Source organism: Apis cerana, linkage group LG4 (genome assembly GCF_029169275.1).
Source record: "Apis cerana isolate GH-2021 linkage group LG4, AcerK_1.0, whole genome shotgun sequence".
Classification (NCBI taxonomy): Eukaryota; Metazoa; Arthropoda; class Insecta; order Hymenoptera; family Apidae; genus Apis; species Apis cerana.
Window position 1 is genome coordinate 11,582,750 of NC_083855.1, and position 17,672 is coordinate 11,600,421.

A 17,672-nucleotide genomic window follows, 5' to 3' on the forward strand; every position below is an offset into this window, starting at 1 on the left:
TGATTCCACCAGGAAGGAAGCTACTACTCTCTTCCCTTCCAAATAAATCCCCTTTAACGGGGATCTCTAACGAATCTCTCGTCGTTCTCCCCGTGCATCGAGGAAAATCCCGTTTCGAGACGGGAGCTACGTGATACGCGAGATGCGCGAAGAAGCGATTACAGGGGCGAGAGTGGGAGGAGGAGGAGGCGCGAAGAAAAGGCGGAAACGGTGTGCACGGTGGTGTGGTTACAGGTGGCGAGGTAACGGGAATGCTCGTCGAACGGAATATAGAGTAGGGTGGAGTAGCGAAGTAGCGCGGGTTCGAGGAAAGGGGTTTGCACGAGAGACCTACAAGTGGCATGCATGCCTCGATACACCGTTTCGCTCTTCTTTCCCTTCCACCGTCTATCCGTCTCGGTTCCCTGCACTCCGTAAACATTGTACTATCCCCTTTGAACCGGCGTCGATACCAAAGTGTGCCCTGGTAAAACATGTGCGGGGAGCCGTGGATCTCCTCCTTCGTGGACGAGATCCCCCCTCGCGCGTCGTGCACAACGTACGTACGCACGCAGGCGCGCGAAATTTCGCGTGAAAATTCTTGGAAACATTTCCAAAACGACTTTTTGCTTTCCAGAAAAACCTGTCGTATTCCAAATTCTTTCGTTCCAGGAAAGCTCTCCTTTCTCTCCTTTCTCTCGTTTGCCTCGGCAAATGTAAACATTCGTAGTCGCGAGGGGATGCACGATTTATCGGCGGTTCCCGTTTGATGGTTTTTACAGAGACCGTAAAGTAGATCCTGGGCAAATGTTCTACGCTCCTCCTCGTTCCCAATACCCTCTTCTTCTTCGTCTAGGCAAATATCCCTATCCCCTTTTTCCCTTTGATCCCATCTTCCCATCTCCCTATCCGAACAAGTCCCCGAAACCGAACGAATTTTTACCAACCCCTCCTTTTCAACCAGCCACCTACCTCCCTCTTTTTACATCCCTTTATTAACCGCCGATATCCTGGCTGGATGATGTAAAATTAGCGCGGATAAAGAAAGAAGCGGAGAAGCCAGAAATATGCCGTAGCCAGCCGAATTCATGGAAAAAGGGAAGAGAGAAAGAGAACGTGCAGCGGCAAAAGTTCGGATACATTTTCCTTATTCGCGACCGTGTTTCATTGTAATATCGTAACGTAGGTAACGTTCCCCACGGGCGCGACAAAAAAGTTGCAGCCGTGATTTGCCGCGCGTTCGAAGAAACGAAGTTGTGAAAAGAAACGAAAGAGGAGGAGGAGGTGAAAGCGAGAAGAAAAACGCGGGAGAGAGAGAGAGAGAAAAAAGGGACGATTTTCGCAACACGTTTCGCATTGGCGTCTCTCTGTTCCACCGCTCATAAGAGATTCCACAAAGGACGTGCGCGCGAGAGAGAGAGAGAGCGTGTGCACTCGCGTTACCCTCAATCGCGCCTCCCCTCCTACGATTTTCCTACGCTGTGTAAACGTCATTTGTCCTTTGAAACACCTTCCTCTCTCCGTCTATGGCTCGTTAAAGGGCTCCTCGAGTGCTTTCCACCACCTTTTATCCGTCGAACACGCGGCCACAATCGGCTTCCTTTATCCGAGGATCCGAGGAAATCGTAAAAACCGATCGGCAGCCATATAATCAGCCGGCTTTCCACCGGATGGAATATCGACAACCCATGCCGTCACCCCCTTACACTCCTTCCTCCCTCCCTATCTTCTCTATTCATCGAAATAAACGGGTTAATCCGTCGCGCTGGCGCGGGGAAAGGAGCGGCTCGAGTGTTTATACCACCACTACTACCACTGCCACTACCACTGCTACTCGATAGACGCGTGTACGTCTCTTCGCGCGGAATGGAAATTGCGTATTCGCGGAACGGCGAGCTATTGTAATATACTTAGCACGTTCTTCCACGTGAAACCGGTTACGTGCTCCCTTAACTCGAGCAACGACGGGGTTGTGTGGAATTCCGAAGAGGGGAACGCTCGACGCGTGTTCGATTAGATTCCTCTTTCTCCCTTTCCTCTCTAAACGCGCGCTCGTTTATTACTGGCCGAGTTTCGTAACCCTGATACGTAACCGTCCGAGCGAGCGGCGTAAGAAAAGTGTCTGCCAGCAGCAGAGAAAAGCGTCACTAGAAAAGGGGGACAAGTCATTCGATTAAATTAGACATTAAATTGATATCGTCTTGGATTTTTTTTTCCATTTATAAGGCACTCAGTTTCCCTTTTTCTACTTCCTATTCCTCGAGTCGCGTATTTATCGCGCAAACCGTTCTCGATCCGTTAATAAAGTTAATAAAAGTTACAGTTGTCGAAAAAAGCGTCGTTCGAAAACTCGAATCGACACGTCGGTGTTCGAAATGGCGATCGTACGAATTGACAGCGAAATCGATTTTAATGTAATTCGAGGGAAAATAAGTGGCGAAATCGTCGGAATGGAATTTAATTAGGGACGATTTTCTTGGGAATGGAATTCGAATTCGGGAAAAATCTCCGGCGGGAAAATAATTGGGAAACTCGAACTGGGGGGATTTCTATCGATCTATCCATTTCCCCTTCCCGGCGGGAACATTTCTTCGCGCCGACGGAAGGGAATATTTATACGCACGTCTGTTTCATATCGAATCTGATTACATTTTGCCGCGACACCTTTGTTTACCGAATCGCCGAAATTTACATGGCAAACACGAGGCGGTGGCCCCTTTGACTTTCGAATTCTCGCGCGGAGAGAGAGAGAGATTCCCGATTCGCGTCAAATTGCAAATCCAACATCGGCTCCTCGTGTTATCTTGACGTCGCAAATTTTTGCCCGACAATTTTATGCCACGCTCTTGTATTACCTTAACGACCTTCTTCCCTCCCCCAACTTCTTTGTACTCCGCTCCGACGATTTTTGTACGTCGAACCGTACTCTAATATCGTATTCCCTCGAAACAAGTATTAAAAACGACGTGGGAGGAGAAGCGACGAGCAATTTCACCTCCTCCTCCTCCTTTTCTTTTTTTATAGCGAGACACACCGTTATAAATCATCCGCGCGAATTTCGTTAGATAGGACGCGATTCTTTAGAAATATAATATATAACGTGAAAAACGTTTCTGCCTCCAACTTCCGTCTCGCTCCTCCCCCTTCTTCCTCGATCGTGTTAATTTCGAAAAGAGGTCTGATTCGTTCCAACTTTGTCGCCCTTTAGTATATCCTTTCGTCTCCCTCTTGCTCTTTCCGCCCCATCGAGTCGAGACTCGCGCCGCTGCTACGCAAACGTTTGCTCAGCGTTAAAGGATGAAAATAATAAGTCAAGACGCTTGGAGAAGAATTTCGTCGTCCGAGCGGAGGGGACAACTCGAAGACTCGTTGCCTCGATCACTCGATCCTGGATCCCAAATCGCGCGTTTTTCCTCGCGCGTTCGCGTGCTCTCCTCTCCTCCAGTAAACGAAGCCAAGGATCGCTTAAACAGTTTTACATACGTACAACTACAACTGCAATTTTGTCTCCGGGCATAATCGTAGAATCTGGTTTCCTGATCAGGGAAATCAGCAATTACACTTGCAGAGGTCGCAACGTATTCAAGTAACTCGATTCACGGTTGAAACGGTTTTTCAATTTATTTCTCTCTCCCCTCCCTGTTGCCGCGTAATCCTCGTCCCGAATTAAAGCGCTCTCGTAAAATATAGTTTGCCGTTTGTCTCTTTGACGGTAATGGTTCTCATCAGTGACGCCAAGTTTTCGCGTCATAACAATTTGCCGGGGAAAGGGAACCATTTATCCGCACCAGTTTTACCCCCGCCACCTTTCACCTTCTCTTCCAACTCGTCATCGCTTCGAAAGAAAGAAGCCACTTCCGACTCCCGTATGAATTCGTCATCGTCCCACGAGATTTTTAATTGGAACGTTTCAAGTGAAGCGGGATTCTTTTCCCTCCTTTTATATCTTCGATTCTTATTTTATTCCCGCGATACATATATACACGTACTAGTCACGGCGTGGGGGATCTCCACTTTACCGTTTTCGAAGTTCCGGAGCTCTGCCCTAAGCCAGCCAATTTACGGTGCAAACATTAAGGTCGTCATAAAGTAGCGGCAGTCTTAAGGCGCTATAAATCGCTCCGCCCACATCCTTCTCACGTCGCGGCTCACGTCTGTCAGTTGGCGCGCGCGTTCGTTCCGTCTACTGCCTCGAATCCGCGAAAGCCTACCTTTACCCTGAGGAACTGGCGGTATTTCGCGTGACGTAATTTCGAAGCGGGTTTGGCCGGAATCGAGGCCTCGAATCTGCATCGGTCGAGACGAAGAAGAAGAAGAAGAAGAAGAAGAAACGGCCGCTGGAAATACATCTCGCGTCTCCTGGGAGGACGACTCGATATTACGAATTGTTATCGAACTTTCCTCCTTCCTTCGAATTCGATATACGTTTCCCCTCGATTTCGAAAAGGGAAGGAATAACGAACGAACGGGCCAGCGCTTTCGACACGATTCTCTAATCGACAGAGGGGCAACGGAACGCGTCTCTGGAAGACGAGGAGGGGGGCGGTTTTTAGGTCTCGGATGGAAATGGAGGTCGGGTATCGGGGATGGAAAGGTCGGGACGTGAGCGCACACGTGACGAGGCTAACTAGCGCAGTACGTGTGACGGTATAAACATCGTGGTGTTCCGTGATGAATACGGCCGCTAATTACCAAATGGTAATTACGCTAAAATGATAATGACGCCGCTTCCAGTGTACCGTGTTTGCCAAACTATTCTATATAATTTTATACTTCGCTCCCATACATATATATATATATATATGTACATTCAGTTAGCCTTATTACGAGCTCCCAACTTATTAATAATAATCGCGCTAATAATAATAACAACGATAACAATAATAATAATAATAATAATAATAACAATAACAATAATAATAATAATAATAGTCAAGGGGGGGAAGAATAACGGCAGGATGGTCGATTCCCGCGTTTAAAGTACTCGGCGGATTCGGCCGCCCATTTTTCGCGTCGCAAGCGACATAAGCGTTTTAGTGCACGCGCATCGGCCGCGATTCAATTGGCAGGCTCGCGCGGGAATTTCGCGATTGTTAATTTCCATAAGCGGCTCGTAAATAGGGGCCGGGGGAAGAAAGGAGCGCGGGGGAGAAATTGCGGCGGTTCGGTTTTTCGGGGGGAGATGGACGGGAGAGGAGGGTGCCGGTTTCCGCATCGTCGTGGCCGTAATGTCGCAAATGGGATGATAATAATTATTACAGGAACGAGCACTTTGCGGTGAACAACGGTGATCGTGGTAAAACATTAATGATAATGGCATCGTTTTCTCGAAATTACCGCGGCCGCTCCCCGAGCTAACGCGTAATTTTATATAGTCCGATGCTTAACGTCCATCCACTTGATAATCGCGCGCTCCTCTCGTCCGAGCCCAATTACCCGGCTTTCGCGAGTCGACGTCCTCCCCTCTTCTCCCCGTCCATTCGCAATTTACGCCCAATCATCCGTCCCTTTCGATCGAGAACAGCTAGTTTATCTCCCTTATCAAATACCTTCCTCCTTTTCCACCGTGAAATCGTTCGCGAGAAATCTGTCCCCTCGCGACAGGAAAAGGTAGCAATATCCGCGAGAAGTCATCGCAACTGATCCATCGTGGGAAAGGTAATTAAATTGGTAATTAAATTACAGCGTGGCCAACGTCGATCGATTATTTACGCCGCTCTGTATATGGCACCGCCGCCAGATGGATTTTGACGTTATTATCAACGTCGTCCTCCCACGCCTACGCGCCACCCTCCACCTGCCATCCCATTTAAGATTCTCATTCCGGGCACGATAACGGCCAGGTAACCGAGACAGTGGCGCCGAGACAACCAAGCCACCGGAGCTTCGTGGTTTAATTATCTCTTCGCCCTCGCCCGTTCGCCTTCGTGGGAAGGAAACTACCACGACCAGGAAGACGCCATGTCCCTACCCGTGGCTTACCCTTTTGCCCCCGCGACGTGACACCGTTTCCAATTCCCCTCCCGATCTTCCCACCCGATTACATTATTAATATCGAGGGAATAGGTCGGGGCGGCCGACGACGACGACGACGACGACGGCCGACGACGAGTTTTTGCGAGACGCGACTATTTAAATGTATGTATGGAGGGTGCACGCGAGCGCACGTGGAGAATTCGAAATGGGCGAGGGAGGATTGCGAAGCGCGTGGTTGGAGAGAGAGGGAGGGGGGGAGGCCATTCCACGCGATTCGATCGAGGCGGACGACATACGAGCGTGAATAAATAAAACCGCGAGCAACCGGCGAGGGAATATCGGGCGGCGTCGCTCGAAACAGCGCCGGCGATAAAGAATTGATCAGATAAGACCAGCGGCGGGATTCGACCTTTTTAGGACGCCCTACCAATTGTGCAATCCGGATCGCAACCGAGATATTTCCGATCTTTGAAAAAAAAAAACTCTCCACGAATAACCGAGAAGGTTAGGACGAACAGCCTCGTGCAAGGATCCGATATCTCGAGCGAAAACATTTTTTGGGAGACGATTTCGCCGTTCCAAATTTGCGCAAATCCGCGGATACCGGGGTAATAAGGGGTATTACGCGGAGCAACGAGAGTTTGGACACGCGTATCGGCGCTTAGCCGATCCGATTTCCGCGATTTGTCGGGATCCGAATCGAGGTATAATTTGCGCGAGGGAAGGAACGAGGTGGCGCGGGAAGGGAAGGATCAGCTCGTGACGGGACGCGAGAGGGAGAGGGAGAGGGAGACGGAGTAGACAGAGAAGGGGTTGACAGTAGGAGAGAGGGTGGAAAGTGGGAAGCGGTAGAGCGGAAAATAATGCAGCGTGCAGAATTACAAATTACACGGTACAGAAGCGCTAGGGTACCTCCCAGTGGCGGCAGAGAGATGCTTCTGTTCGTTCCGTTGATTACACAAACAACATTCGTCGCCGCGCGAAAGGTGAGGGTGAAAGAGTGCGGGGGAGGGAAAGTAAGGGATGAGAACTGCGAGCGGGCGGGTATCAAACGTAGTCGTTACAAAGCCGGCTATTAATCTTTATTACAAACAATCCTCTGTGTTAATTCCGTGTAATTTGCCTGCAGTCGTGCCCCGCGACCTTCCCTGCCTACGACGGAATGCAACGTCGTCTGCGCGTTGTCGCTTTCTCGCCACGCGTTTTCAATTTAATTCCCTTCCATTTGGGAGGGAGAATCGGTGATCGCTGTCCCCCACCCTTTGTTAATCGTAACAACGCAGGAAAAACCGCTGTTCGTGAGCGGGGAGGGGAAATAACGAGGGGAAATAAAATGGGAGGGTATAAAATGTATCATTAATATGTAAATATTAAAGTTTATCAATACACGACTCCGATCGATTACCTTTCGCTCGTTCAAGTTGATTCATCGGCCACCGATTTCGTTCGTTTACCAAACGCACACACGCGCGCAATCGCGTGTCAGAGTATATTTATCATCGCGAAAAACTTTTCGCCTGTTATCGTCCTTCGATCGAATCTGAAACGAGCCCGAGAGAACTCGTTTCTCGTTTCACCTCCGCCGATGGTCTCTCTCTCTCTCTGCACCCAGATTGTCTCACCAGCTTGTCATTTGCGAACAAGTGGTAGCGCCTCGACCAAATGGATGTCATTTTTCCGGCCATCTCATCCCGGTCCTCCGATTCGTCTCTTTACATGGAACGAATTTGTGGGGTGACGGTTTACTATTAATCGGTAAAGGTGCTATAAACATCGGTTTCCCGTTTCGTTATTCATAGAGGCCCGATTCCAATTCCCGTCGCCTCTGTCAACCATCGGTTACCCGAACGATCAATTCGACGCACGCCCGCGATTTAAAGTTTCACGCGATCCCAGCCCTGTTTTTCCGATTCGGTGTTTTTTTTTTTTTTTTTTTCGATCGAAACAAAATCGGCAAAGCTCCGTGGATTTCGCCCGGCGAATACCCTTGTGTCGGGTTCCGTTTCGTTTTGTGCTTTTCCCCCGAAAATCGGGATCCCCTCGCGTTTAAAATGCATATCGCGGATATTTACGGAGTTGAAAAGTGTAAGGGTGGGATCTTATAAGGGGATCTGATAATTATTAGAAATTATTCGCCAACTCGGATGATCATCTTCGAAGAGTGAACGAAGCTTCTTTTTTTCCCCCTTCCACCAACCGCGAAAGTTGAAGCGGTAGGTAACAGAACGAGTTCATAGACGAGCGAGAACAAAATGTTATCCACTCGACCAATGGTTTTCCCAAACTATAAATATCAGCCCTGTTTGAGAGTATTAAGCTCCACGGTAAGGTAATCTATCAACAGATTAGGCAGCTTACCCGCCAAGTAGTTCCTCCTAACAAACGAGTTTCCGTTCGACTTCGAGCCTAGCCATTTTTCTTCCCCCAGAAAGTCTCTCCCCTCCCGGAAACAAAAGTTCGCTTATGAGAGTAAAGAAAAGTATCCTCCCTCCCCCTCCTCCTCCTCCCCCGGATAAATCGAGCCGGCCAAATAGACTTTTTCCCGTCCGACATCCGGGAACAGTTTCAACCCCGTGTCGAAGAAGGGGGAAGAAAATTCGGGGCGAACGTTTCCTCGATCGAGAAGAAGGAGAAGGTAAACTTTCCAAACCTTCCCCTCCCTATCCGATAGAGCTGCAAGAGTTCACGCGTGTCTCGTTCGAAACCGCGAATCCTCCCCGGAGGAAGCGCGTGGAATCCAAGGTTTACATCCCTCTCGATGGAGCGAGGCTCGTGGAGCGGCGTACGAATACGATTTTCAAGTATCGAACATCCGGCCAACCTCCACGTCAAACTATATATATATATATATATATATCCGGCGAAGATAATCCAGTGCTAAGCACGCTCGATTCGCAAAGACTTTACCGTTTGCTCGAGGATTTGCTATTTCGCTTGACTTCCTTCTCCCTCCTCCTTCCCTCCCTCGCTTTCCTTTCACACAGACGCACACGCTGTTCGAACTATTACCGCCATTTTCGTTGTCCCGAAAACTGTAACTCGACTGTACTCCAGTTTTCCAGGGGAGAAACAATTGTCGAGAGAGAGGGATAAGAGGAAGAGTGGAGGATCAACGGCGAGGATGGTTTAACGAGTGACGGAGAGCAGCGAGAGAGAGGTAACGGTTTCGTTGTTGCCCCAAGTGAACAACGAAACGTCGAGAAGGAGGAGGGAACTCGCTGCCGCGCGATGATAAGAAAGAATTGGCGCTCTCTATCCCGTAGGTAGGCGTCCGGCTAGCTTGCAAAATCCCTTGCTGGGGGAAATAATTTTGCATCCCGTTTCCTCGAATCTTTATCCGAGGAAGGGAAAAAGAAAACCGTGCGATTCGAGGGAGGGGAGAGAAGGATAGCCGACATCTCGAATTTGGAACCGACCTTTGTTCACGAAGCTTGTAAATTCTTTGGGAGCGATAACGGTACGGATAGAAAGCTACACGCAGAGGCAGCCGATAGAGGCTACCGCCATCAACCATTCGCGAAACCACAAATCTTTTTAATATACCATCCTATCTGAACCGTACTACTAGCACTATGTTTCTCGCCTGTACTTTTTTCCTTTCTTTTCTTTTCTTTTTTTTTCAGGGAAATCTAGCTCATCCTCGTCTCGTGCAAATATTATTCTTCTTCCTATTTTCTTTTAATTCGTGGAATTCCCGCTTCTATTTGCTATAGCTCCCGTTCCTATCTTATTGTCCCGCGACTCTTTCCCGATACCCAAATTCCACGTCCCCCCCCCCCAGCTTCAGTTAAATTCTCTCCTCGCCGGAAATTCTATTTAAATTTCTATTATTCCCTTGATAAAAATTGCAAAAAAAAAAAAAAAGAAAGAGAAGGAAAAAGAAAAAAGAAAGGGAAAAATCCCCTTTCTCCCGAAAAAATTGCGCAGAACGCGTCGAGTAGAAAAATATTTTCGACTCGACTTTTGGACTTTTGATAAATCCATCGGGCGAGAATTTTAAACGAGAAAAAGGAAATAAAGGGAGCGCGAAAATGATAATTAAAACGCGTTTGATGTCGATTCATCATTCGTACATTCGGTGTTAATTTATTTGGGCAAGATTACTTTTTACCTATCCCCTCTCCGCTCCGCGATAATAAAAGTGAACTTTTCGGCGGTGGAACGATAAAACGGGGAAAATGCGATTTCCTTCCCCCCTCTTCCCCGCAGTAGGCTTTTGACCGATCGGGCCGGATTTATAGATTAATAAATCGCACGAGTGCATTCATTAGCGGGGGATGGGTGGGGGCCGCGGCGCGCCCCTGTCCAAAAATTGCTCCGAGCTGATACTGTTTTCGCGGTGGCGGGTCGACCGAGGCAGAAAACGAGCATAAAAATGGCGGGGTGCGTGTCTCTCGTCGATTCGTTCCAATTCGACCGACTGCCGATTTCACGGGGCGATAGAACGAGAGAAATAGTCGAAGTGGAGGAAAAAAACAAAAACGAAAGAGAGAGGGAGATACCAGCTGGCATCGGTCAATCGATTCGATTATATCATCGTTTCGTGCGAGCAAAATTTTTCGAAAAAAAAAAAAAAAAGGAAAAAATATTTGATTTTTTTACTACTCGCCGAGCGAAGAAAATTCGATACTTTCCATCGTTTTTTCCTCTCCGCGTTTCGTAATTAAATATTACGCGTCACAGAGAGAGAGAGAGAGAGAGAGATTGATAAAGCGCGTAATAGGTTACGTACATATAACGTTAAACATTAAGATGAAACCCTTTTACACACACCTCGTCGGGTATTCGATTAATAAATTTATACAATACTTGAGTGCATTTTCTGAAAATTTTAAAAGCGGTGCAGCGATATTTTTTATTCATACCCCCTTTTTTTTTCCTCTCCTCTTAAAATATGCATTATAAGCGAATGGCTGACTGGCGGGAAAAAAAAAGAATGAACATTTCCCGACGTAGATGTCTCGGCCGGGGAGAACTGTCTATTAATCCGTGGATCGGTTCAGAATCAAAATTTAAACCGTGGAGATCGAATCCCTCCTCCTTCTTCCCCCTCCCTACCCGCAACTCCCTAACTCCTTCCGTCTCTCGAGCTCGGTACGCAGTCTTACCGTCGCACGGTAATGGCGCACAAATTAACCGTGCGCTAATTAGTTTCTGGCGATGCACGCGGTGTAATTGCAACCCTGTCCCCGCATCAGTTTACCAGTCACGCGGATTTCGCGCGCGGAGAGAGAAGGAGAGAGAGAGAGAGAGAGAGGAAACAAAGCGCGCTTGCTCGTCGGTCGTTCGATTAAAACGTTGCACGCGTCGCTTATTCGAGGCGGATAACTCGAGCGCAGTACGGGAGAGGCAGCAGCGCGGAAAGAGCGAGAAGTCGGGGCTCGTATTCAATGGCCGATACGGATACGTTTCACCGGATCATCGTTTGTCCCGAAAGGAATCCGCCCGTTGGATAGAAATCTCTTAGCGATATTGGCTTGGCCGATGAATGCACGACGGTGCGTGGCGCGATCTGAAAGGGCGAAATACAAAGAAGGGGTTGAGCTTCTTGCGCGGCTCGCTCTTTTCGAGCATCCACCTGGACCCGTATTCATCGTCTTTGCCGGCCAACGACGAATAAGAAAGAGAGAGAGAGGGAGGTATTTTCAGCCATTTTTCGCGACTTCACAGGGATCCGAACAAACCGTATCGATACGAATTCCTTTCACCCTTCGCTTCCCTCCTCCCTCCTTCTTTTCTAATCTCCGTTAACTTTGATAAATACATCGATCCTAAAGTTTCCACCGCCTTGGAAACTTTCGTTTCAAAGGGTACTTTCTTCTCGTCCGACCTCGAATTCGACCTCGAAACAGGCCTCTCCTCTTTTTATAGACCCGATATAAATATATATATATATATCGTTCGCAGGATGTGGATCTCGATAAATAATCCGCCTCGCTCGTCGCGCGCTCTTTCCGCCGCGATAAAACGCATCGATCCGCGGCGACCGTTCTCTCGCGCAGGATAAATGCAGGTAGCCGGGATCGAGCTTCGACCCTCCATCCTGCAACGAAGGGACGTTATTCGCTCCACGCACTCCGCGCGCATACGTAAGCTGGCTCGCGGCGCACGGCGCGAGTAAAGAAAACCGATATTTCAGGGACGGGATCGGAAGAATTCGGGCGAAACGAAGCGCTGTGCTCGACGAACGGAGCGCTCTTTCGTTCCCGCACTCCTTCCAATTGCTTCCAATCCCGCGGCGATCGCGGCCACGCGGACCGATTGCGGAATGGAGGAATGAAGAATTAACATGACAAAGGGTGTGCACCAGGTGGTGGTCGTGCAGAGAGACAGAGTTCGAAACGAATTTGCCGAATGAGAGATGTTATATCGGCGGCGCGCCGGGATGGACGAGCGTATGAACGAGAATGAGCGATAAAAACCGATTGATTTCTCTTAATAGCGGCACGCTAAAAAAACAATAGCCGCGTGACGAATAGTCGCGAATTTGTCAACGAGAGAAAAAGCGTCAGGTGTGCGGATTCGATCGATCGACTCCTCTCTCCCTCTCCCTCCCTCCCTTGGCAGCTGTAAGAACGCGATTCTCTCTATGCGCGTGATTTAAGGCCGCGTGTCGAGAGGGAGGGAGAAAAAAATCGGTGGCGCGAAATTAAATCCGACTCGACCTCGAAAAAGCGATATTAAAATACCAGGACATTGAGCCGGCTTTTCGAATTCTCTCCCGTCACTCAACTGCACGCCGCCGACTCCTCTTTCCGCCAACCTGGTCCTGAGAGCGCGCCCGCGCGCGGCCGCGCTCATCCCGCATTGTCAGTCGCAGCTGACAACGCGAGCGGAACAACGAGCAGATTTGCATGCGATTCCAAGATCTATTACGCGCTCCCGAACCGCCATCCCCCATTTTTTCCTCCCTCTCCCCCCGCGTTTTCCCCGCGTTTTCAGACCCCCGGATTCGATCCGCGAGCTGCGCGCGCGGGGGTTAATTTGAGTGGAAATCCTCGTTCCATTGCAGCGCCGTTACGCGCGCCGCAACCGCGCCAGACGATGCAATTTTTTCCACGCTCCCGGATGCCCGGCCCGCAACGTTGGAGGGAAGAGCAGGGAAGGGGGTGGCGAAGTAACGGTCCTCCTCTCTCGAAAGAACCGTGCTAATTCCCGATATTGCGCCACGCGTAATTGATTATCGGGAATTATCGATTACAGCGGATACGGGGGGGAAGGGAGAGGGGAGGTCGTCATTTTCGCGAAATGGCAAGGGACGAACGGTAACGGTTATGGATGGTTGTCGGTCGAAAACGGCGAAACGATTGCGCCCGATTGATAAAAAACGGACAATTTTTCCGTAATGTCGACAACGCGGGTGAGAAATTATACGCGGTTGTGCGTGTGTGTGTGAGTGGGTGGTGCGACGCGTCGAGTCTCCACCACGGCCAAACGGGAAACGGGCGTGTGTAAAACGAATGTACCGTGAAATAACAGACTGCGCGAGAAAAAAAAATAATAAAAGAGGGAAAAAGAAAGAGCTTTAAAAGAGGGCTTAATTCCATTATTTAACGAAAACATAAACACGGACGCGCGCGCGGATCTACGCGACCGGCCGCGCGTTATTTCCCTTCGCCGTGTGTGCGAAACGGTGTTTAAACAGCTCGCGTGTGTATTCCTCGCGCTATCCACTCGATCCGCGTGCAGAGTCCCCCTCCCCCCTATTACCAACTACCCCGGGACGGGAACAAAAAAACGCTTGGAAAACAACCGGTTCGGTAATCGATTTCGATTATTTATACCGGCGAGATTACAACGAGGAGGATGGGGAAGGAGAGGGGCACGCGTTTCGCTCCCCCCTCCCCAAAGATCCCCCTTGACGACTCGTCGATTATTTACACGGCTCGGTGGAAAGGCGCGTACGCTGAAAAAACTCTCTCTCTCTCTTGATGGCGCGAAGTTGAGACGAGATAACGCGGTGTGGTTTACGTTTGAAGGGAGCTGGGAATCTTGGCGCCGCCGTATTATTCAACGGCCGCCACCGTAAAAGTCTCGTGCCGCCAACTTTTCTTATTCCGTTGCTCGTCGGCTATCCGCGCACTATCCGGAAACGCGTCGGTTTACGGGATTAGGTCGAGCAGACGCGAGAGGACAAGGGAAGTAAGAGAAACTTTTTTTCCCCGAATTTCGTCTCTTCTTCCATGGTCACCTCTCCTTCTCCTCTCCTTCCTTCCTTTCTCTCTTCCTTTTTGCCGCGGTTATACGTTGCCCCTCGGACGAGGCGGGAGAGAAAACGAAAAACCCAGCTAGGCAGCGAAATAAATATAGCCGTAGTAGTCCGTATTCTTCGCCGAGGCATTGTGGTCGGCGCGACGCGATAAAATACGACGCTTTTATTATCCTATGAGTTTTAGCATGGCGCAACGCGGCCGGAATAAACTCTCGAGGCTGCGGGGAGGGGAGTAAAACCCTTGCACTTGGACTAAACCAGGCCAGAGATCTTCGGATCTCGTGTCTGCTATTTATCATACGAACTTTTCTTCATTTTTTACCATCCAGCCGACGAGAAACGATGCGTTTGCCGCGGCCCGAAGTCGCGACCCCCTCCCTCGACGCTCGAAAGTTGGAAAAAATCTGTTTTATCCATATCAACTTCGCTGAGAGCAACTTCGGCAAGAATTCCACGTCTCGGTGCGACAGAGATCGGCGGCTTTCGGGATTCTTTTGAGACTGGCAAAAAGAAAGGATCGGGAAGGAAAGAAAGTGGTCGGTAATGAGCGAGGATACGGGCGAAAAATTATCTCGGCTTAATTGCTCTCCCGCGTTCGTTTTTTCGTTATTAGCCGGGGTTCTAAGGGGAGAGGAGGCGGTCGGCTTTGAGCGCGAACACGACAGTTGAGAGGGAGAGGAGGGAGGAGGGGAGAGAAGGCTACCTTTGCTCCCACACGTAGGCTGATCGAGTGGAAATTTATTCGACGATTAAACGTTTGATCGGCGGACCAACCGGTGGCACACGCAATTCCATTAGAACAGGGCTGTGCACGGTTGATTTCTAACGCGACCCCCGGAATAAACTGATTCATACGATTACCCCGTAGTCGCGTTATTCCATTACACCGGGTTCAATTATTTATGGCAAGGATCGGCGGTGGATCCGATATATCGAGAAATACCACGATTTGACGAGAACGCGATTATACGCCTATTTCGGTTGCAACCGAACACACGAACGTGCCCTCTCCTTTCTCGTCGGCTGGAGAGGGAATAAAAGAAGAAAACAACCTTCTTTTTCCGGGACGATTAAAAGCAGTTTCGAGAAGAACGAAAACCGCTGTTCTTACGCTCTCGAGGAATTATCGCGAGGGCGAATAAATCGGCGCGTTATCGGCGCGCACACCGTCGATAGAGGCGGAGGGAAGGGGTTATCGGCTGCACCCCGTGCGCGCAACGTTCACGAAAGGGGCGGCCGCGCGATAACGATGCAACAGATTCCCATCGATGATGGCAGAAGTACGTAGCACGTAATCGGGGTCGGTTCGGTGAGCACACCAACCTCGCAGCTGATCGACCCGCAACTACGATGTTCCGGAGATTACCGGATACTCAATTAAGGGATTCGGTATCATAGAATTCGAGAGCTTCGGATTAAGGACGCTTATCGCGGGAGTAACTTTGGATTATAGACCGTCGTGCGTTCCGCGCGCGGAATCCTATCTGTTCGGCCCACGATTCGCGAAAATATGCCTTCCCAATTATTTCATCGTTTGGGCGGCGTAAAAATCTTTCGGATACGAGAAAGAAGGAAGGGAAAGGAAAGAAGAGAGGAAGACGAACGACGAAAAGCATGGATGGACCGGTGTCGATGATTTGCTAGCCATCGTTAGCGTAATTAGTAATATCTGATTAACTAAACCGGAATGGAATCGGATTAAATGAAATCGGAACGCGAATCGCGGTAGCTCGTAAATCAGCTTATCCAGCTGCAACTTGTCCTTTATTCATCGTATTTGAGCTTATTTGCAGTTACACTCTACATTTACCGTCTATTGCCTCTGTGCCGATAAATATCGTATCATTATCGTTCCCATTAACCAGCCTACCAGCGCGATATTACCGATGATCAATTTGCAAATCGCCTACTCGAAATCACTCTTTCGTAACTTTGGTACGTACATACATACACACATATATATATATTAACGCAGCCCGATGCTGCGTTTATATTCCCGTTCAATTTCCGCGAAATTGAGCACGAGCTCCTTTAATTAACGCGTCGCGAAGAAACACCTCCAATCGCGAGTACAACGTACGTACGTACGTGAAACTACTTTTCATCCTTCGTTTAATTCCACGAAAAAAAGAAAAAAATAAACGAACGAACGAAACGAAATGGGGAAAAGAGGAGGAAAGGGTGGGAAAAAAGGAAGGCGGAATAATATCACGGCTCACCGATCATCGTAGACGAAACCCGCTTGCAGGGTGTTGCAATAGAGGGCCGTGGCGACGAGGGCGCAGGCTACGGCTAGGATATCCATGTCACATCGTGGCGAGGACGGTGGCGACGGCAGCGATGTCGACGGTAGCGGCGGCGGCCTCTTAACTTGTTGCACGTCCGCGGGCCTTCCTCCTCCACCTCCACCTCCGCAGCCCCTCCTCCTCCACCTCCTGGCTCCACCGGCTCGCCGTACGGCGGTCGAGACGTCCGCCGGACGGTCCAGCGACCGCCGCTCTGACGCCTGCCCGGATGTATCTCGCCCGGGACGAATGTCGGTGACACGTCGCGAGAAGGGAGCCAGCGATCAAGCCGCACCAGCCTCGATTCCTTCCTCCGACCGGTCCTTCCTCTCCCGCCGGCCCGCCGCCGACTCGTGTTCCGTGACGTCAAACGGTCCACGGAGCCTGGACATCCGGGGAACGCGAACACGCGGAGGGATCGCCTTTGTCGTCCCGCGCGCGGACCTCCCTTCCCTCTTCCACCGCGGCACTCTCCTTTTATTAACTCCCCCGACGATCAAACACTTGCTCCATTCACCGATTCCTTCCACTCGCGGTTCAACACTGCGCCAACTCCAACACTCGTCGAAAACAAGATCTACCGATCTTTCTCTCTCGCGACTACCTCTTCCTCCTAAGAGAGAGGGAGCAAGAGTAACGTTATCGTGCGTGGAAACGGGAGACACACGCGTTCCTTCCTCCGCGCGCGACCGAACCGAAGCGAGGAGGAGGAGGAGGAGAAGGAGGAGGAGGAGGAGGAGGAAGAGGAGGAGGAGGAGGTGGTGGTGGAAGAGCAGCAGCGAAGGCGGTCAAGGCGCGGCGGATCGGTCGCGTTTCGAAACCGGCCGACCGTTTATCCTCGAGCGACGATACGCCAACGAAACGTTTGTTCCGGGAAACGAGGGACTCGCGACGCGGCGCATGTTCCGAATGCGGAACGCCAACTGTCGCGCGCCCCCCGAGGACGAGAGCTTTATACGAGCGGGAGACGGGCATCGATCGGACGGGCGCTTGCGCTTGCCCGCTTCTCCGGCTCTCCTCCTCCTCCACCTCCTCCGATATGCTTCCTGGTCCTTCTTCGCCTCTCCCTTTCTCTCTCTCTCTCTCCCTCTCCTCTCCTCTCCTCTCCGCGCGCTTTCGAGCGAGCTTGCCTTCCTCCCCTCCCTCGCCTACGACCGGCCGCGAGCGCGATTCCGACCGCGATCGCGACCGCGACCGAACGGACTGGATTAACCGCAAAC

The 17,672-nt window shown here is 50.2% G+C and overlaps 1 protein-coding gene across 3 annotated transcripts in view; it reads right to left on the reverse strand.

Moving 5' to 3' along the window:
* LOC108002168 (protein O-mannosyl-transferase TMTC2) overlaps positions 1 to 17,387 on the reverse strand; it is a 124,149-nt gene extending 106,762 nt beyond the window's left edge. For 2 of the 3 annotated variants that reach the window (XM_062074236.1, XM_062074234.1), the window contains exon 1: positions 16,387 to 17,385. In XM_062074236.1, coding sequence (XP_061930220.1) covers positions 16,387 to 16,472 — 86 coding nt within the window. In that variant the 5' untranslated portion in view covers positions 16,473 to 17,385. Of the gene's footprint in view, positions 1 to 16,386 lie in introns of all 3 variants that reach the window. The other variant, XM_062074237.1, reaches the window with a different exon arrangement.
* Between the last annotated feature and the right edge of the window lie 285 nt (positions 17,388 to 17,672).